Below are 19,962 nucleotides of genomic sequence, written 5' to 3' on the forward strand. Positions count from 1 at the left end.
TCTCTAGTAGGATAAGCCAACTTCATGATATCACACGGACGGCTCCGCTGCAGGTTCTGCCTCTCTGGACTAAAATACTGATGACCCATCTGCAAAATACTTAACAGTATCAGATCTGTGGCACGCGCTGACCAGTCACCCCGCTGATCAGCTCTGAAGAGGCCGAGGTGCCCGGGTGGCTGCTGCCATCACATTTATCACATGGTCTATGTGAAGCGCAGTCCTATTCAAGCATGGAGCTGCTATACCAGACACAGCAACTACGTAGTGAACAGCATTGTGCTAGCAGGCAGTGAGGCGGTCGCACCGTTTCATATGGTAGACCCCCTAACTGATCCGATATCGGTGATCTATCCTAAGGCTGCATCATCAAAATCCTAGTTCCGCAAAGTCATAAATCCGCCGCGGTGACCTGAATATCCATTGTTTACCTTGTTGGCTGCATTTGGAGAAGTAAAGAGCAATGTACAAAAGGGAAGGAAGTTTTTGCTACAAACTTTTTCCATTACATAGTAACTTTATTAAAAAACAAAAACAAAAGTTCCTCTAATCTTCTCGCTATACAACTCCACCCCACGATGAATGGCTAGTGTCTTGTAGAGGTCAGGCACACGGTGGAACAATTCCCCAAAACATTTGTAAATTGGCATGTGAGATTTAAAAGGAGGCGGCGACTGGAGCACGCACCTACTAGCCTGCAGGTAATGGTGATACATAGAATAAATTACCATCTTTACATCACAGTACATAGAACGTCAAGCTCGCCACCAAGTGCTAGAAGATACCAGAGCTGGCTGTAGGGCACCTCGCACTTTCTTGTAAGCTGCCATTTAGGCTCAGTGGCTCCAAAACAACCTCAAGCGCCGTCATCCGGTTGTCTTATGGCCATGTCGGAATTCATGTGATCATTGCAACTTGCCAAGAACTGTAAACACTGAGCCTGCTATTTGCAATCACATCCCCGCTGCGTCCTGGCCATAACGTTACAGAAACCTATCAGACCCCATTGGTCTCTTAGAGCTTCATATCACTAAAAGGACACCTAGGAGAAAGCCACCAACCAACCGCTTGTGCTTCCTCCACACGCAGAGGCGATGTGCTGCCATGCTCTGCAGCGAGTGCACTGACACCTGGTTATATACACAGGACCGGGCCGATATATTACAGGTCGTCCAACGTATGTCCACTGGTACGATAAAAACACTTTATACAGCTTCAGAGTTTTTACAGGCTATGTACAAAGCAGACGGGCCGGGGAAGAGGAGCAGGTGCTTTATTTCCCATCTGACGGAGCCTTGATGTCCTTCACGTTGTAGTCGTTTGCAACAGACATGGCGTTTTCTAGGGCGTGGATACTTGCAAGCAATTTCACTATCTGTCGGATTTGGTCTCTGGGAAGCAAAAAGACGAAAATCAATTTTTTTTAAAGAGGAGAACAGGACACTAGAAAATGTAGGACGTGAGATTAAATGGTTTCCCGATTGTAAATTATAGTTTGCCTCTCCTCAGGATAAGTCATCAATAGATTGGTGGGGCCTGTTGCCTGGGACCCCCACAGATCAGCTATTTGCCAGGCCAGTGTGGTTTTGCACTGAGTTGATTTTTGCAGGAAGCGGACAGCTCCATTCCCACTACAGTGGCCAGGCATGGTATTGTAGGCAAATTCCCCATTCATTTCAATAGGAACTTGGTCTGCAATACCAAGCCTGGCCAATACAGTTAGAACGGAGCTGTCTGCTTCCTGCAGAATTCAGCTGAGTACATGAGTGCACCAACCCGGTGAACATCTAATCGGCAGGGATCCCAGGCAATGGACCACCACCAACCTACTATTAATGACCTATCCCTTAGGATAGGCAAACATTTTACAACTTAAACCCTTTAAAAGGGGTTTCCCAGCACTAAACTATTGGTGCTCTATCCTCAGGATCAGCATGGTCCACCACTTGGGATCCCTGCTGATTAGGTGTTTTTCTCTGAATGCCCTCAGTATTGTTTGTGGTATTCAAAGGCGTTGAAGAACAAAAACTGTAATTTCCTAGAATCTCTGTTAAAGGGGTGGTCTCGCGAAACCAAGTGGGGTTATACACTTCCGTATGGCCATATTAATGCACTTTGTAATGTACATCGTGCATTAAATATGAGCCATACAGAAGTTATTCCACTTACCTGCTCCGTTGCTAGCGTCCTCGTCTCCATGGTTCCGTCTAAAATCGCTGGCGGCTTGCTTTTTTAGACGCGCTTGCGCAGTCCGGTCTTCTGCTCAGCACGAGCCGCTTCAGTGTGTTAGCCGCTACAGCTCTTCTGCGCATGCGCAGAAGAGCTGTAACCTCTCGGGAGCGCGCTGGAGCGGCCATTCTGCTACCATCCTGTTAGAGGAAGGTGCAGAGCCGCCCAGCCGAGAAGCCCAGCCCAGCCGAGCGGAGCCGAGAAGCCCAGCCGCCCAGCGCCGAGAAGCCCAGCCGCGCGGAGCCGAGAAGCACAGCCGCCCAGCCGAGAAGCCCTGCCTAGAAGCCGCCCATGTAAGTGAGGGGTCGGGGGTGATGTGTTAGCCTACCGCCCTGCCTCCGAGCCTGCCGCCCTGCCCCCCAGCCTGCCGCCGTGCGCCCGAGCCTGCCGCCGTGCGCCCGAGCCTGCCGCCATGCCCCCGAGCCTGCCGCCGTGCGCCCGATGCTGCCGCCGCGCTGCCCCCCGAGCCTGCCGCCGCGCTGCCCCCCGAGCCTGCCGCCGCGCTGCCCCCCCAGCCTGCCGCCGCGCTGCCCCCCCGAGCCTGCCGCCGCGCTGCCCCCCCGAGCCTGCCGCCGCGCTGCCCCCCCGAGCCTGCCGCCGCGCTGCCCCCCCAGCCTGCCGCCGCGCTGCCCCCCCGAGCCTGCCGCCGCGCTGCCCCCCCGAGCCTGCCGCCGCGCTGCCCCCCCGAGCCTGCCGCCGCGCTGCCCCCCGAGCCTGCCGCCGCCATGCCCCCGAGCCTGCCGCAGTGCCCCCGCCGCGCTGCCCCCCGAGCCTGCCGCCGCGCTGCCCCCCGAGCCTGCCGCCGCCATGCCCCCGAGCCTGCCGCAGTGCCCCCGCCGCCGTGCCCCCGGAGCCTGCCGCCGGGGCCTGCACACACACATACATGCATACACACACACACACACACACACACATGCATACACACACACACACACGCATACACACACACACACACACATGCATACACACACACACACATGCATACACACACACACACACATGCATACACACACACACACACATGCATACACACACACACACACATGCATACACACACACACACACATGCATACACACACACACACACATGCATACACACACACACACACACATGCATACACACACACACACATGCATACACACACACACATGCATACATACACACACGCATACATACACACACACATGCATACACACACACACACATGCATACACACACACACATACATACATACACACACACATACATACACACACACATACATACACACACACATACATACACACATGCATACATACACACACGCATACATACACACGCATACATACACACATGCATACATACACACATGCATACATACACACATATATATATATATATATATACACACACACACATATTATATATATATATATATATATATATATATATACACACACACACACACACACATATATACACACACATATATACAAACACGTGTGGGTGGGTGTATATATATATATATATATATATATAATGTGTGTGTATATATACACTCACGAATACGCGTATACTCATACACACGTATACTGTATATATATATATATCTATATATATATATAGATATATATATAAAATGTGTACACGCATATATACACACACATATATTTAGGTGAAAAAACTATTTCATCTAAAACAGTGGAAAGTGAATTGCAGGGAGGCATTACAGTACCTTCTGCTGAGAATTCAGCACTGGACAGCTCCCTGCTATAATGAAGCCTGGGTTACTTGTGCAGGGGGAAAGGATCAGCACTGGACAGCTCCCTGCTAATACGAAGCGTGACCGGCGTCTCGGGAGCGAGCACGTCGGGCTGAAGCAAGCGCAGGGAGAAGAAGCGGCGGCCATCTTTGGGAAACTTTTTATAAGTTCATGAAACGCCAGAACTGTAAGTAGGAACCGGCTTTAAAAGCCATTTACATTGGTACTTAGTAATGTATGCTGAAGAAGGGGGACTGGGCAAAAAAAATATTTCACTGCTGCCTCGAGACATCTCCTTTAAAGCAGAGCTGCAACTGAATGTTACAGTCACTGCCCTGCCCATCATCGTACGGGCACACCAGCAATGCCCACACATCATAATGTGGCATCTGTTTGCCCCTCAGTATCTGAAACACCAACGGGACTGAACTACAGTGTGAGGCAGTGCCACTTATGTGGATGCGCCGCTATGCCAGTCCAAGCACGCTACACATTGGTGGGTGCTCGGAGCCGATCTGAAATATTGAGAGGGATACATGGAAGACCGCCCCATCAACAGCTTAACCCTTTCCAATCCATTTATTTTTTCTCACCCACCCATTCTCCCCAGCTCCAAATAAATTGCAGCTGGGGAGAATGGGTGAGAAAAAATACATTTCCCTGCACCCTCCTGAACTGACAGAGTTCAGGAGGGTGCAGGTGCTCACTGCACCGTGGGGGATCTTGCTTACCTGTCCGGCGTTTTCCACATTCTCCTTCTGCCTCCCGGCTCGGCGATCATGTGACCGCTGGGGTCAGGTGGCATCCAGCGGTCACATGATCGCCGAGCCGGGAGACAGAAGGGAGAATGCGGAAGACACCGGACAGGTAAGCAGGTTTCCCCACGGTGCAGGCTCCCGGTTCGGCGTTCATGTGACCGCTGGGGGTCAGGTAACACCGGCGGTCACATGATCGCCGGCCGGAATCTCTATGCATTGCATAGCGCTAATTGAGCGCTATGTAATGTGTAAAGGAGAAGGCAGAAAGGGTTAAAAACCCTTTCTGCCTTCTCCTCAGGGGTCCTCGATGAGGACCAGTGCAGAAGTGTATCTGTACCTGATGTGTCTGACGATCGGGTGCAGATCCACTCCTGCACTGCAGTGTCGGGCCTGCCCCGACATCGGAGCTGTGGAGGGAAATTATGATGTCGGGGCAGGCCCGACATTGGATTGGAAAGGGTTAAAGGGGTTGTCCAAGTTATAGCTCATCTGTAGGCACCAAAGTAAGCCATGATGTGCTCGCTTCTCCCCACGCTGGAGCTGGGTCCTCTGTGCCTGGTTCACGGGCCATCACAGACTCAGTGATCGATTGCCGAGCTGTTTTTGGTTGTAGCGTCCTATAACCAGGCTGTTAACGTGATGTCACAAGGCAGATGCGGGGAAGTGCCGCGGGAAGAAGTGAGTAGATCACCGTTTGTTATTTTACTGTGTAGGAAAGGAGTTTTGCAGTTAAATTATAAGTTGGACGACCCCTATAATCGCTCCCCCAATACAGATGGTCTTCGACAGACAACTAACACTGGCATTTTTTAACAGAAGCTCAGCTTGATTCCCCTATAGGGGAGGTTCACATGACGGAATCGGTGCTGGATTTTTCTGCATGGATTCACCTCTCAAACCACAGCAGGAAATTGTGGATTTCCCCATTTAAATTAAAGGGATGCATATTTTAGGCTGATTTTGGATCCCTTTACAGACAGCTTACTGACATTTATGTCATATTAAACTCACCTTGCATTTCGCTTCTCCACGTCTGAGCAGCCTGTATGCTGCCTGTAGATGAGGCCGGCCAGATGGCTGAGATACCGGGCAAAGTTTTCTAGTTGTGGAATGGTTTTACCTCCTTTCAGGCCCAAGAACCACTGCTTCGGAAAGCATGCGAGAACCTGAAAAGGCAAACAAAAGAAATGAGATTAAGAGAAAGTGACAAGATATTAAGGCAGAGAAGAAAGGGTCCTGGAACAAGTGTTAAAGGGATTCTCCAAAACGTTTACTATATATCCTCAAGACAGATCATCCTAGTAGATCGGGGGATTTCAACCACTCAGGATGGCCGATGATCAGCCGTTCGCCAGGCCTGCTGTCAGTGTGGATAGTCCTAAGAGCAGATAGCACTGTCCGTAATGCAGTGGCTTGGATTGGTACTGCAGCTCACAATGAATTCAATCCTTCTGTATGCATACAGAGTGGAATACGTTGCGACCTTCCGTGAGAGGTATACATGTCTGATGTATACCTGTGACAGAAGACTGAAAATATCTGAACACAGCCTAAACCCGAACCTTAGCTGGATCACCCGAGCCCTCCCATAAACAGACATGCTCAAATCAGATACGTGCATGTCTACTGCCATAGGCGCTGCTAGCAGCTGCTTATCTTCCAAGAAAGGATATGCCTGACCCTTGCTTCTTCTCATAGCAGATGCCCACCACACACACACATTAAATGACGCCAGCCCTTCCAATAGTACAGTAGGAACGCAACATGAGGGATGGGCTACACGTGCCTCTCCTGCTGATTATACCTCATCAAGAAACCCAAAATCAGCATCAAATGTAAATATAAAGTCATTATTAGAGAGCGGCTCTGACCTTCCTGCATTAGGCGATTCTCAAGCCCCCCTCCGGCCTTTGATTGACAGCTCAAGTATGAAATTAGCAGCCGATCAAGTGTTTGAATGGGTTAATACACCACCCATCAGGCTGTTTTATCACATACAGCGTGCAGCATCATAAGAGGCTGATTTCAGGGTTCCTGCTGACACATGAGCATTGGGGGAGGTACGTATAGGGCAGCCCCCCCATATGTCAGCCTCCTTGCCAAGCTACCAATTTAATAACTGCAGGATCACTGACTGATCCTATAAACGTGAGATCCACTGACAATCGTCTCATATGAACAGTCGTGGACAAAAGTTTTGAGACTGACGAATTTTGGTTTTCACAAAGTTTTCTGCTCCAGTTTTTATAGTGACAATTTGCCGTAACTCTGGATTGTTATGAAGATGAAATGTAAGAAATTGTAACGTCATTCCTCGCGCTGAAAACTAACTTGTTCCCATCAGCGTTAGGGAGTTCCAATTTTCTGCTCTGTTCAGGCACCCCCTGGCCGAATGGGCACCCGTGGACTATAATGGGGTCAGTCGGATTTCCAGCCAGCAATCTTGCATTTTGCCGCAATTTACAGGATGAAATAACACAGAGTGCCGCGTTATTTCAGCCGGTTTTCTAGCAGAAATCAGTCACGGGTTCCAAACGGAACCTCCGATGCCGATGTGGACGAACCTTCAATCACAAAAAAAAAAAAAAAAAAAGAAAAACATTTCTACCGTTGTGAAGGCGGCTTCAGGGCATCCAAGAAAGTCCAGCAAGTGCCAGAACCGTCTGCTAAAGAGGATTCAACTCCGGGACCGGTTCATTAACCGTGCAGAGCTTGCTGAGGAATGACAGCAGGTAGGCGTCAGTGTATTTGCACATACAGTGAGGAGAAGGCCTTTGGGGGACAAGGGCAGCAAAGAAGTCACTTCTCTTCAAGAAAAATGCCAATAGTGAAACATCCAGACATCATTCATGTGAGGGGGTGCTTTTCATCCAAAAGGGTGGGGCTCACTGACAGCACAAGAATACTGCAATGCATAAAGCCCGGGGTCTGAACCTCCCCCAGCCATGCGGGAGCCACCTTATGAGCAATGCTTTTTCCAGCATGATGGAGCTCCATGTCACAAGGCAAAAGTGAGAACAGAGTGGTGAACAAAAAATTGACATTTTGGATCCGTGGCCAGGAAACTCCCCAGATCTCTTCCAATTGAGAACCTGTGGTCAATCCACAAAAAGCAGGCGGACAAACAAAAACACAGAAATGGTCATAAACTCTAAGCACTGATTAGGAGGAACGGGTCATCATCTGTCAGGATTTGGCCCAGAAGTGTAGAAGTCTTGCCTAAACCTGATGCATTTTTCAATAAAAAGTGTAAAGATGTATGCAATGCTTATAATTGTACTTCAGTAACCATAGAAACATCTGACTAAAAGCGCTAAAAACACAAAATCAATAAACTTTGTGAAAACTAAAACTTGTGCCAGTCTGGCAATGACTGTACGGACTGCTCCGGTGTATATAGACGTGCATACACACAGTCTGCGTCCTACTCACGCTCTGCGCTTTCTTAATACTGTCTTCTCCGTTCTCATTATTCTGAAACGCCATTAGAATGTATCTGTTCAGCAGTCCGTCTATAGCCAGCTCCTGCAAGCTCTTGTTGGAAAGAACTCCGTGCCACTTCAGAAAGTTTCCTAATAACTGAAGCAAAAAAAAGAATAAAATACATCGGAGCCGCCGTCAAACGTCATCCCTAAACTAGAAGAAAGGCCTCATACACAAGACAGCGAGAGCTGCTGGCATCGGTGGAGATCATCTTCCCTGAGCGGCTCCTACAGAACATACGGCCACTTACCTTTACAGAAGACCAGAACTGGCGCTGGAAGAAGACGCAGGGCCCCGAGTTCTTGTTTTCGATCACACTAGAAAGAAACCCATAAAATCTCTCATTACTTTGTCAGCCTGCGGGGCGGATAGATACGATATTCCATAACGTGACGGCTCTATGCAGACTCCTATCCTGCCACTAATAAAGGAGGGTCACACTAATATACTGACAAGTGTTACGTATGAGCACGACGCTGGATGCATCACGTGTGATACTACACTTTCCAACCCCAGACCAACACATCACAACCTGCAGCCCACAACGCCGGTTTGTGTTGCCCCCATATGCCGTTCTAGGCCTGGATGTTTCAGAAAGACACGATTGTCCTAAGATAGAGGCGTAACATTATGAACAGGTCCGTTTTCAGCCTTACACACTGTTACCATGCGGATTCTGAATCCTCAACATGTCACTCGATGCTGCGGATTTTGTCAGTGGATTTAAACCTTTGAAATGAAAAGGCTGAAATCTGCGGCATTTAGCTTCTACAGAGAGGGTCTGTTTAGGTGCCATTCTGGCCTTGTGGTTTTGGTAATAAGCAGATTTTTTGCTGCGAAACGTCAGCAACAAATACACCCTAAATGCACAACTTCTGGTAACGCACAATAGAAAGGCAGCTGCTTGCCATTATCAGATTTTGGACGACTAACTAAGTGCCATTTAATGTTCCCCATTGTAAAATCTGCATTTAGATACAGGATGATGAGAAATGAATAAATTAAACACACTTACCTTTTGGGATAAAGAGGCATAAAAACATCATCATCCAGCGTTCTCCTCATTCTCATTAGCAGCGCTTTCAGTAATGCCTGAAAATCCAGAACACAAATATATAATATATGTATACAATGCATAGATAGATAGAATATAAAATGTATCAGGTGGTCCGAGTTGTGGGGGAATCGTTATACTCTGCTATGAGAATGATGAATAGTGGTTACTGAGTACAGCCGGATTCACACTTGCTGCTGACTGCCATTAAAAGCAAGTGATCTGCTTCCTAGCAGGGCTATAAACGTCCACCCGGGAGCCGTCGCTGCGTGCGCCGCACATTCAAGGAGAAACCAGAATGACGGTAAAATGATATATTGCTGTATACCCCCACAGTGGGCGAGCGGAGAGAGTAATGATCCAGATCAGCGAGTTATTTGTACCTCAGTGTTTTTGTTGTCTGAATTTACGACCGTCGGGTATCCGGTTATTAGTTTCTGAAACACGGCTGCCAGCTTGTTCGTCTGCGTCGCGGAAAAAGGGTCCCAAACGTTCTCAGCAATAACTGTGGAAACAAAAGAGAAGACGCACGTACTGTCTTATGGTCCTTTGGTGTTACCCTCAACGTTAATCCGGTCTTATCCAGAAAGCTCCTTTGGAGTCATTATTGTTGGTTAGTTCCTCGGTTTATCAATACCTTGACGGGTTCAGACATTTTCCTTCATGATGATTAGTGTTCGCCAAGCGCTTCTGTATTACATTTATGTCAATACGCAGATCTGACAGAAAAGAACGAAAGACCCTTCTAAACAGGCCAATGATTGGGAACGAGCTTTATTTAAATGCTTGTTCTCCCCATCGCTACCCGGTGAAAACAAGGCAGCAACCAGCCGACCAGCAAGCAAGAGGGATGCAAAAATTAGGGTTTGCGTTGGAGTGGCCCCTTTGGGGGAAAAAAGCCACCCCACCTGAGACGACTGGTGACACATTAAGTCTTGGAGTAGTTCAGGAGGAGTGGGCGCAGGTACCCTGTGTCTACCCTGCTGGGAGAAGGAGACGGCTAACTGGGCAAGCTGCTGAGAGCGAGACAAACACTCAGCAAGACAGCTTTGAGCAGCAGATGTTAGGGGGTTTCAGAGAGGACAGGTCAGCGCTGCCAGAGAGAAAAGAAGCAGCGACACCATAAATCACTTCCTGGAACCCACAAACGCTACAGAGAACACCCATGGTGGTTTTTCAGCAGTTGAACTTTAACAAGTGTAAGCAGAGACCGGTCTCTAGGGTACGACTAGTGTGCAGACTTAAAGCAACCCTCCAGGCCTGGAGAAACAAAGATGGCCACATGGCTTCTCTGACGTCCTGATGCCCATTATACATTAGTATGCATCATTAGTCTAAAACACTACACCTGCTTTGATTTACCAGTAACTGTCCGCATGAACAGCTCTGGCCAGTCAGATCAGCATTCAGTGTCAGACTATTCATGCATACTAGGCACACGGTGCAGGTAGTCAGATAAGCAGTTCGACCACGGAGAAAGGCTACATAAGACACTAAATGCTGAGGGGGCGCTGTTCTTTCCACATTGTTAAATTGACAAGTCTCCTAAATTGCTTAAAAACATGAAAAAAATTTCAAATGTGCTTCCATAATAAACAAGTGGAGATATGTGTCTGATAAAACTTTACAGTATAGATTTGATATACTGCAGTTGAAAAAACACCACATTTTAAACATTTTCCTCAATTTTGCCATTTTTTAAATAAAATATATGCAAATTGTATTGGTCTACTTATACCACCCAAAATAAAGTACAAGATGAGGAAAAACCAGCATCTAGAATACTTGGATGTGAAACATTTGCTACGTTATTCTCTGTTAATGTGACTTGCCAGATTTCTAAGACTTGGCCCGGTCATCCAGGCACAAACGGGCTTGGTCTTGAAGAAGTTAAATGGGTATTCTGGGCTTTAACGGATGACCTCTCTCTATAGGTCAACAGTAGTTGATGAAAAGTGACCACTGCTCATCAGCCGATCGTCTGGCCTGCATGTTGTCATCAGTGGTCAGAGGAAGGAAGGCGAAGCGGAGGCTTCACTCCCATTGAAAGCTGTGCTGCCCCTACGCATTTTGCTCAGGAGGTCATATCCTGTCCTCAGCAGGACGTGTAAGAGCAGCGCGGCGCTCTGACTGAATTCAATGAGAGTGAAGCCAATGCTCCGACTTCCTCCAGCCACTGATGACGACGTCTGACCCACTGCACTGGACAGCAGGCCAATTAGCTGGTGTACAGCGATCCCGAGCGGCGGACCCCTGTCCAACAACTACTGATGACTTAACCAGGTAATACAGCATCAGTTAAAGGCTGGAATACCCCTTTAAATCGCATTGGTTATACTCTTTACATTTCTTTGTTCAGAATTTATCACTAAACAAGAAATACTGCAAACAGTCTTTATGCCTCGGTTTCTCTGTTGCATTCCAAGCTCTGGCGTACTACCACGGTCACACCACAATCGCTGATCTAAGTAGCTGCAAATCAATTAATTGCAGGTACCTTTATTAGAGGGGCGAGTAAGGAGATCAGCTGCACCTACCCGTTAGTCTGGGAAGAACAACTTTTTCCACTATAGAAGGTAAAAGCAGAATGTCCGCATCTTCCTTATCAAATTCTTTCTCTTCACAGCCGTAGAAGAGCAGAGACTCAAACCAGCCCATGGCTTCAAAGTCACAACATTTCGGCTAGAAGAAAGAAAAAATAAAAATACAAATGATGTTTGCAGCAGGCTGGTTTACATGATCAGTTGGGGCTCTACTGACTCGTCTGCTGTAGTAAAATACGACAATACTAAATACAATACAAGGACAACACGGATGTAAGCAATCGTTAACTGGCGCATCATGATAACTACAATGTATCACAATGGTGTAAAGTTATCACAACGTGCTAAACGTCAAGTTAAGGTTTGCTGCATCTGTACCAAGTCTGAAGCATCTTTTCTTAGGGTTTTGCATCATGCAGTCTCAGTTATTCCTCCGCTTTCTAGGTAAAACTCCAGAACTGTTATTTTATGAGGTTCTTTAAAACAAATTAAACCAACTATTTCCCACAAAACTCCAGTCGTCCCTTTATTAGAGACCCTGCCCCCCCTTTTTTTAAAATAGCCCTTGCCCCTCATGATTGGCGCGTCTCTGTATGCTAAATGTGAATGAGCCCTGAAGAGACCAATCATTATTCCAGTACATGTCTTCCATGTGTAATTCCCAATATTCGTAACCTACCTCCAGTGGGTTCCACGTTAAGTGTTGGAGACGTATAAGAGGATTTAACAGTTTTGGTAAACAAAGGCCAATGTACGCATCTTTATACGTATTATAATAAGACGAGCGCCAATTCTCAAACTGAAATTTGATACAATCAATAGAATGAAAATTCTCCAAAGTGTCTTCAAAAACTTTGCTGGATTCTTTCAAAATCCGGTCTGAAAGAAAAAAGTAAATTCTGTTTGCATTCCAGCTTAGAGAACGTCCCACAACACAACGGTGGTGCCAGGCCGTAACTATAGCGTACAGTACGGCATACTCGCCTTTCTCCATGTTAAAATTGGTGATGTCTGTAGAGGTTTCCTCATCATCGCTAGAAAGACCTTCAAGATGTTCGGCCATCTTACCAGAAACTTCACGAGCTTGTCGTCGCCGTGCTCTGGGAGAAGGAGGAATCGCTTACCATTACACAAAGGATTTCATAAACGTTTGTACTCTGCAGATACTTTATGGTCCTATATTTATATTGCATAAGACAGAATCACACATGCAGTTTTTTGAGCCAAACAAGACTAGAAACAGAAGAGTAGACGTCAGTCTTCCCTTAAGGGGGTTGTCCAGTTCTAAAGTACTGATTGTCTATCCTTAGGATAGGCCACCAATATTAGCTCAGAGGAGACACATCAGGATTGCTGCAGGTGGCTCTGTTCCCACTGCAGTGACCAGGCTCGGTTTAACAGGCCATTCATTTCAATGAGAACTTCACCTGTAATACTAAACATGACCACTATAGTAGGAATGGAGCCGCTTGCCTTCTGTAGAAGTTAGTTCAGTGCACAAACACAAGGTCCCAGAGAACAACTGATCAGCAGGAATCAGCTACTCGTGACCCCGTGCCGATTTCCTATTGATGATCCCTTCTGCGGATAGGCCATCAATAGTTTACGAGTGGACAATCCCTTCACTACTTGTCATTTATCGATTTACTTCTAGCTTTGGCTTAAAAAAAGCCCCCAAAACTGCACAGTTCGAGCCGAAAACTAGACAGGCAGACACTGCCACAAAATAGAACAGTGACACACAATGTACAATAAATGTGGCGCATCTTACTAGACGTCTTAGACACTTCCTTAAAGGGAATTTGTCAGCTCGAAAGTGCTGTCCAAACTGCAGGCATCATGTTGCAGAGCAGGAGGGGCGGAGTAGTCCGATATATAGCTTTATAGGAAAAGACGCAGTATTCATTTATATCTCTGCACAGTTTGAGCTGAACAGTCCAGTGGGTGGAGCTATCAGTGATGGTCAGCCTTCCCTGTATATACAGTCCTACATAGATAGCTGTCCGTTACTGATAGCTCCGCCCAATGGACTGTTTAGCTCAGAATGAGCAGAGATCTAAATGAACAAACAAGTTACACTGAATCTTTTCCCATAAAATCTGCTCCATAACCTGACGCCTGCAGCTTGGACAGCATTTTCGGGCTGACTGATTCCCTTTAAGGCCTCATGCCCACTGCTAAAATAAAATTAAGAATCCGCAGCGTTTTCCCTGCAGTGTGATCTGCGCCCCATAGGGATGCCTTGGACACCCGCAGGTAGTTAAATACCTGTGGATGTCATTTTCCCCTGAGGTGCGGATTGCGTCTGCGGGAAAACACCCGCGGCATGCTCCACGTTTAGTGCGGGTCTCCCGCAGGCTTCTCTTGAAGCCCATGGAAGCCGCCCGAATCCGCGGCACACCCGCAGCTGAATTTATACTCTCCGGCGAGTTAGCGCGGGAGAACAGGAGTTAAAAAAAACCAATGAAGTGCCCGGCGCCCGCGTGCCGAGCACATCCCCCGAGCCGAAGAAAGAGGATCCAGCCGCGATGGAGGGAAGATCCGCAGCGTCCGGACAGGTACGTTTAATCTTTTTAGCCTCATGTCCGCGGGAAAGGAGACCCGCTGTGGGATTCTGCATGAAGAATCCGCAGTGGGCCTGATTTTCCCCGTGGACATGAGGCCCAAGTTCCCTATCGGCTCTCCTGATAAGTCTGTCACATTGCTTAATATGGCAAATCATTGACTATCAAAAGGTTGAGTTCTAGTTCATCAAGACAGCGCAGCTGAGAGTGTGCCTGTAATATATATATATTATACACACACACATATATATATATATGCATACATATACACACACACACACACACACACACACACAATTATTATTTTTTGTGCCTGCAGTGATTTTAGGCGCCCCTTCCCATTTAAGGTCCACCATATTGTGACTTAGAGAGCCTGTCAGATGCCTTAAAGGAAACCTGTCCTGCCATTAATGCTTTCCTCAATGAGGGCAGCATGATGCAGTGACGGACATGCCGATTCCAGCAGATCATCACTTATGGGAGAAGAACTTACAGCTCGTTTCTGCAATTCTCAGTAAGAGACTGGTCCAGTTTATTCATGAGGTGCTGATAGCTCTGCTTATCAGTCATCACCGTCTTCTAACATTACAAGGCTTACCTAAAATACTGCCTATGAAGGTGGATGGCCGCTGCTACGAGGTCTCAATGGATAAACTGGACTCGTCTATTGCTGGGAGCTGCAGAAACATATAGAAATGACCTGCAAGTTCTAAAACACCCCTGTACATTACCCCGTGAGACCACTGGAAACAGCATGCCTGTCATTACTTCATGCTGTCCTTAGTGAGGACAACAAAGTACATGACAGGTTCCCTTTATTGGGGCCCACACTGCGGGCACTATAGTATGGGGACATGCTGATTTCTGGGGTCTGTCACCTATACTGATGGCTTCAGGCTGCAGAGATACGGCTGATGTAGGTCATTAATAGTGATACTTTAATTGCTCAGCCTACCTATCTTGCCGCTCATTAACAGGTCTCTACATATACTTAGCATTACAGGTTGACCCGTCAGTCAGCGGGGAAGATGAGCACAAACTACATCAGTATTAATGAGCTGCATTGGACTAGGTTTTCAAAACCTCCTGAAGCGATTAATATAAGTGACAGACCGCTGAAATCCATGTGCCTGTGACCATACTGTAGTAGCCACAGCCTAGGCACCATTAAAGGACCTGATAGGCTCCCTTTAAGCACCGCTGTAACATTCTTGGTATTCTGGTCTCCAAATTATGGCTGGAAGTTGTAATTTCACAACACTTGGGGAGTCACAGATTAAAAAAAAATCTGAATATCCATAATTTGGACCCGATCCCATACCTTCTGGCTTCTCTCTCCGCTATCCTCCGCTGCTTCGCATGCTCTTGATAAGCTGCTCGATCTCGCCCAAATGAGTCCAGATTTGGTGCCATTAAAGCTTTACCTGAGAATTCATACAACAGGAAGGTTATTCAGACTGTCTAAAACAAGTCTTCACATTCTTCATATATAACTTCTAAGTCAACCATATGACACCCTAAGTTAAAGAGCCTATTCCAATTAATGGGGTATCTCCACCTTGCAAAGGGGCGGCAGATTGTGAGGACATGCTGTTACTCTACGATCAGCGAGAGACTAATCCGGGGAATGAAGGAGACGCACTGCTGATTTAGTGCTGAGTTTCATACTAAGTTTCCCCTAAACGGCGGCGCCCTCGGCCACCCTGAGTCACCTGGATGGGCTGTTCTGCAGTCATAGAGGGTGTCGTGCAGGAAAACCACTGGAGAGGACAAAGCACTAGATAAGCATTGCAGCCCCCTCATTCTCAGGATTGGTGTGAGCCTGCCGATCATAAGATGATGGAATATCCTAGTGATATTATATCACTACTTTAATAGATGAGACTTTAATAGGAGCCAGCATGATACCCATGTCTCCCAGTCAGAAAATGCAAATAGGCACCATTCATGCCACAGTTTTGCATCCTGTTGAAAAATACCATTACTTTTCCCTTTAACATTGGAAAAAAAAATGCCTTTAAAAATGTGCTGTGAACCGAAGAACTAGGACCGCTGCTACAAGCAGCCCGCCTGTCCCCGGAGCAACACAGTCTGGCAGAACATTTCTATACAGGGTAATAGTGGCAAACAGTGCAATAAATGAGATTAAAGAGCCCCGACAATCAGGAAGGTGATATACAGAATAATGCATTACATGTAGGAAGAGCTCACACAACACCTGAACCCGAGAGAAACTCCACAGCGGTCCAGACAGCCGAGCTGCAAGCATTAACCTCAAAGTGTGAACCTGGCCCAAGTCCGCAGTTTCACGAGTTTCCTACATCTCCGGGTCCATTCTTAGTTCACACTTTGTAATTTGCAGATTCTTTTTCTACCGCATGTTTTTTCCGCCTAAACTAAGTGTAATGGAGACCGTTAGACCCCAACTGATCGCCTCTGTAAGGGTGTGATCACACGCAGAGAACCTCCAGTGGATTCTGATGCGGAATCTCGGTGCATTTCCTGCAGTTTTTACCTTCGGCCTGCACAGGGTGAAATCTGCACTGAAATCTGCAGCATAAATGGACATGTTGCAAATTTAAAGACTCGCACTGAAGGTCAAGTTACACACGGATTTCGTCCGCAGCGCATGGATATCACAGCCTTTTTGCTGCTACTTGTTTCCCCTGCAGAATCTGTAGCAAATCGGCCCCGTGTGAATGCAGCCTTAAGAGCCGTTTCACAGAGTTTTCTGAAAAACACTTCAATTTTTGTCAAAACGAGAAGTGGATTCAACAGGAATGGGAAACGTGAAACAACTTCTCCTTCCTGCTGGATGCACTTCTTGTTTTTGCTCAAAATAACTGCATACAAAGTGGTAGTTGTAGAGGAAAAAAAAAAAAAAAAACACCCAAAAGGGATTTTATGTAGAGTAACAAAAAGCCACTTTCTCGTCACATTCATTGGGGGCCACAGAAGACCTTTGGGTATAGCTTCTGCTACTAGGAGGCGGACATTGAGCACACCCCTCCTGCAGGCACTGCGCTCAGTTTGTACATAAGCCGTAGGAAAGAAGAATATAAACACGTGAAGTTGAACCATAAAGACCATAACAAGACAGACAGTTCTTCGTAAAAAGCGGCCCAGATTGGGGATCACTTTTTATGAAAGCTCCACCAGCAAAGAACCACCAACTGGAGGAGGTGCCGTGTCCCCCAACGAACGGGATAGGAAAGGGATGTTATAGTAACACAAATCCTATTTTCCCATCCGTGTCATTGGAGGACAAAGAAGACGACCGTGGGACATTCTAGGGCAGAACCCAAAGGGGTGGAAAAAAGAAAAGCTGATGTGGCCTGTTCACAGTGGGTACAAGTAAGCGACAGGTCCACCGGCAGCTGCCCAGTAGTATTTTCTGCAGGACTTAAGGCAAACGATGCCCAACACTCGTCCTTGTGTATCCTCGCTCTTGTGCTGTTAAACAGGAGCGAGTGTCGCTGGATCGGTCACAGCACGGCCGCCAGTGAGGCGGGGAAGCTGGAGGAGAGTTCTCTCCCCACTACTTTAAGCAGCGGCCGTTCAGTACTGAACAGCTGCTGTTTACACTGAACGATGGTCGTTCGGGATTTTAAGCATGCTTAAATCTGAACGGGACGATAATCAAAACCCTGCGGGAGCGCCGGGCTTTAAACGACCAGAACGATAATCTTTCCGTGTAAAAGGGTATTTAGAGATCAAGAAGACTTAATCACTAGGAAGGAAGAAGAAGTTGCTGATTGACTGGAAGCCCAGCTGAAAACAGACATGGAAGTCAAGCCAGCGGTAGGTACAGTCAGAGCCATGCTTGCCGAGGACAACTGATTTCTGTAGATGAGGGAAGACAGACTCAATCTTCAAAAGGGCTGAAGAACTGGTGGGGAAGGCAAAAGAGAGGAAAGTACTGTGTTACCCGGTTCGCTACTGGTAAAAAAAGCAAGCCGGATTATGGTTGAACCAACACTGAAAGAAGATCCCATCCTGACCTTCTCCAGAAGAGCGGGACCCAAGCTCCGAAGCGCTCTGTTCCCAACAGTTGATGCCAGTGCTCCACTATTGGAGGTAGGAGATCAGGCGAGATGAAACGTTGCACTTAGTTTGCCACAGTATGCTGGATGCCACTGATATGGCCGTAGCGGTGTTTTTTTGCGTGTGCGCGCCCAGTTGGTTAGGTAAGCAATTGCTGCCAATTGAGGCCCACAGCAAAGAAGGAACTTCGTAGATCTGGTGCCCGAAGGACAGAAGAGTAACAAGAAGAACCTACATGATCCCAAGGCAGGATTCTTGTGGAATCTGTCCCGGAACGATAGAAGGGAATGACCGGAATCCCCTTTGAGGAGAAATAGTCCCAGTGGAGAGCGATGAGCGCTGAAGAACAAGGCTCCGAATGTTTCAAGTCTGTTCTATTGTTCCATCCAGGCGGGACGGCTCCCAGAAGAGGAGACACAGGTATTGGGAGGAGGATCTGGGTTATTTGAGGCTTGGATGTTCACGGCTCATAGACCACAAGGATTTTTTTTAAATTTTCAGAGTAGATCTCAAGGGAAGAGGGTATCTAACGAGTGCACCCGTCCAGTAGACATTTCAATTTGCAAGGGGAAACCAAGTAATGATTTCCTATCATGCGCTGAGGACAAGTCATCCCAGATAGGTCCTACGTAAAACAGTGCGCCCGACGCCCTGACCTTGGGTACGAAGGCAGTAGAAACGACAGAATTAACCTACAGTCAAGATATTATGTAGAGTATTTTCTATACCTAAGATAGCGGAGATTAGTGCATTATCACTCAGCACACTGTGAAGCTTGGCAATCGTACAGGTGAAGAGTGCGACCCAATGCTAAAGATGAATACAGGGGAATGTACCTGTCCGATGTACCCCAGCAATGTACAGGCTTCACGAATACTCAGGATACTGAAATGTGATTGTTCTCAGTGAGAGAAACCAAGTGATCTTGTAGACATGATACCTTTTAATAGCCAACAAAAATAAATGATCTTGTAGTGAACTGTCGGACTTAAATCAACGTCATAACAGGATGAAAAAGCACAGACATGAAGTGATTAATTTGCACTTCAAATAATACCAGTACAAGATGGGTAAAGGAGTAAATGCGTCAATAGGCTGCTGATAAGGGATGTGAAGGTTTTATGGTCTCTAAATTTGTGTTAGGGGGTCACCAGGCCAGCGTGTTATCTCTACTACAGGTTTTTCCATATTCTCCACTGGTGTAGATCGCCCCCTCAGATATTCAATATGTTCTGAAGAGGAACAAAGGTAGTAATAAATTTGTACTCTTAAATTCTTCTGTGACACAGAGATTTGAAATTGCCTTTTAATATGGTAACTTGCATATGTTTTATGTTGTGTCCGACAGGAAGTCCCCACCCCCCCTACAGCGCGCGGACAGGAGGTCCCACCACCCCTCCAATGCGCCGACAGCAAGTCCCACTCCCCATTGCAGCCTGTGTAGGCCTACAAGCCAGGAACTCAATTACAGGAGTCTGCCGGGTCAGAGAGAGTCCTAGCCGGCCAGAGGGTGCTTTGCCTCTGCAATAGCATCCATTGGAGGCA

At 47.1% G+C, this 19,962-nt stretch overlaps 1 protein-coding gene across 2 annotated transcripts in view; it reads right to left on the reverse strand.

Moving 5' to 3' along the window:
* Positions 1-497: 497 nt before the first annotated feature.
* Positions 498-19,962, reverse strand: part of PAXBP1 (PAX3 and PAX7 binding protein 1) — a 32,113-nt gene continuing 12,648 nt past the window's right edge. For both annotated transcript variants that reach the window (XM_066599082.1, XM_066599081.1), the window contains exons 9-18: positions 15,695-15,797; positions 12,794-12,909; positions 12,489-12,688; positions 11,804-11,948; positions 9,650-9,771; positions 9,228-9,304; positions 8,463-8,529; positions 8,162-8,308; positions 5,741-5,895; positions 498-1,391 (exon numbers count right to left, since the gene is read on the reverse strand). In XM_066599082.1, the coding sequence (XP_066455179.1) occupies positions 1,274-1,391; positions 5,741-5,895; positions 8,162-8,308; positions 8,463-8,529; positions 9,228-9,304; positions 9,650-9,771; positions 11,804-11,948; positions 12,489-12,688; positions 12,794-12,909; positions 15,695-15,797 (1,250 nt within the window). In that variant the 3' untranslated portion in view covers positions 498-1,273. The remainder of the gene's footprint in view (positions 1,392-5,740; positions 5,896-8,161; positions 8,309-8,462; positions 8,530-9,227; positions 9,305-9,649; positions 9,772-11,803; positions 11,949-12,488; positions 12,689-12,793; positions 12,910-15,694; positions 15,798-19,962) is intronic.

This window comes from Eleutherodactylus coqui, chromosome 4 (genome assembly GCF_035609145.1).
Source record: "Eleutherodactylus coqui strain aEleCoq1 chromosome 4, aEleCoq1.hap1, whole genome shotgun sequence".
NCBI lineage: Eukaryota > Metazoa > Chordata > Amphibia > Anura > Eleutherodactylidae > Eleutherodactylus > Eleutherodactylus coqui.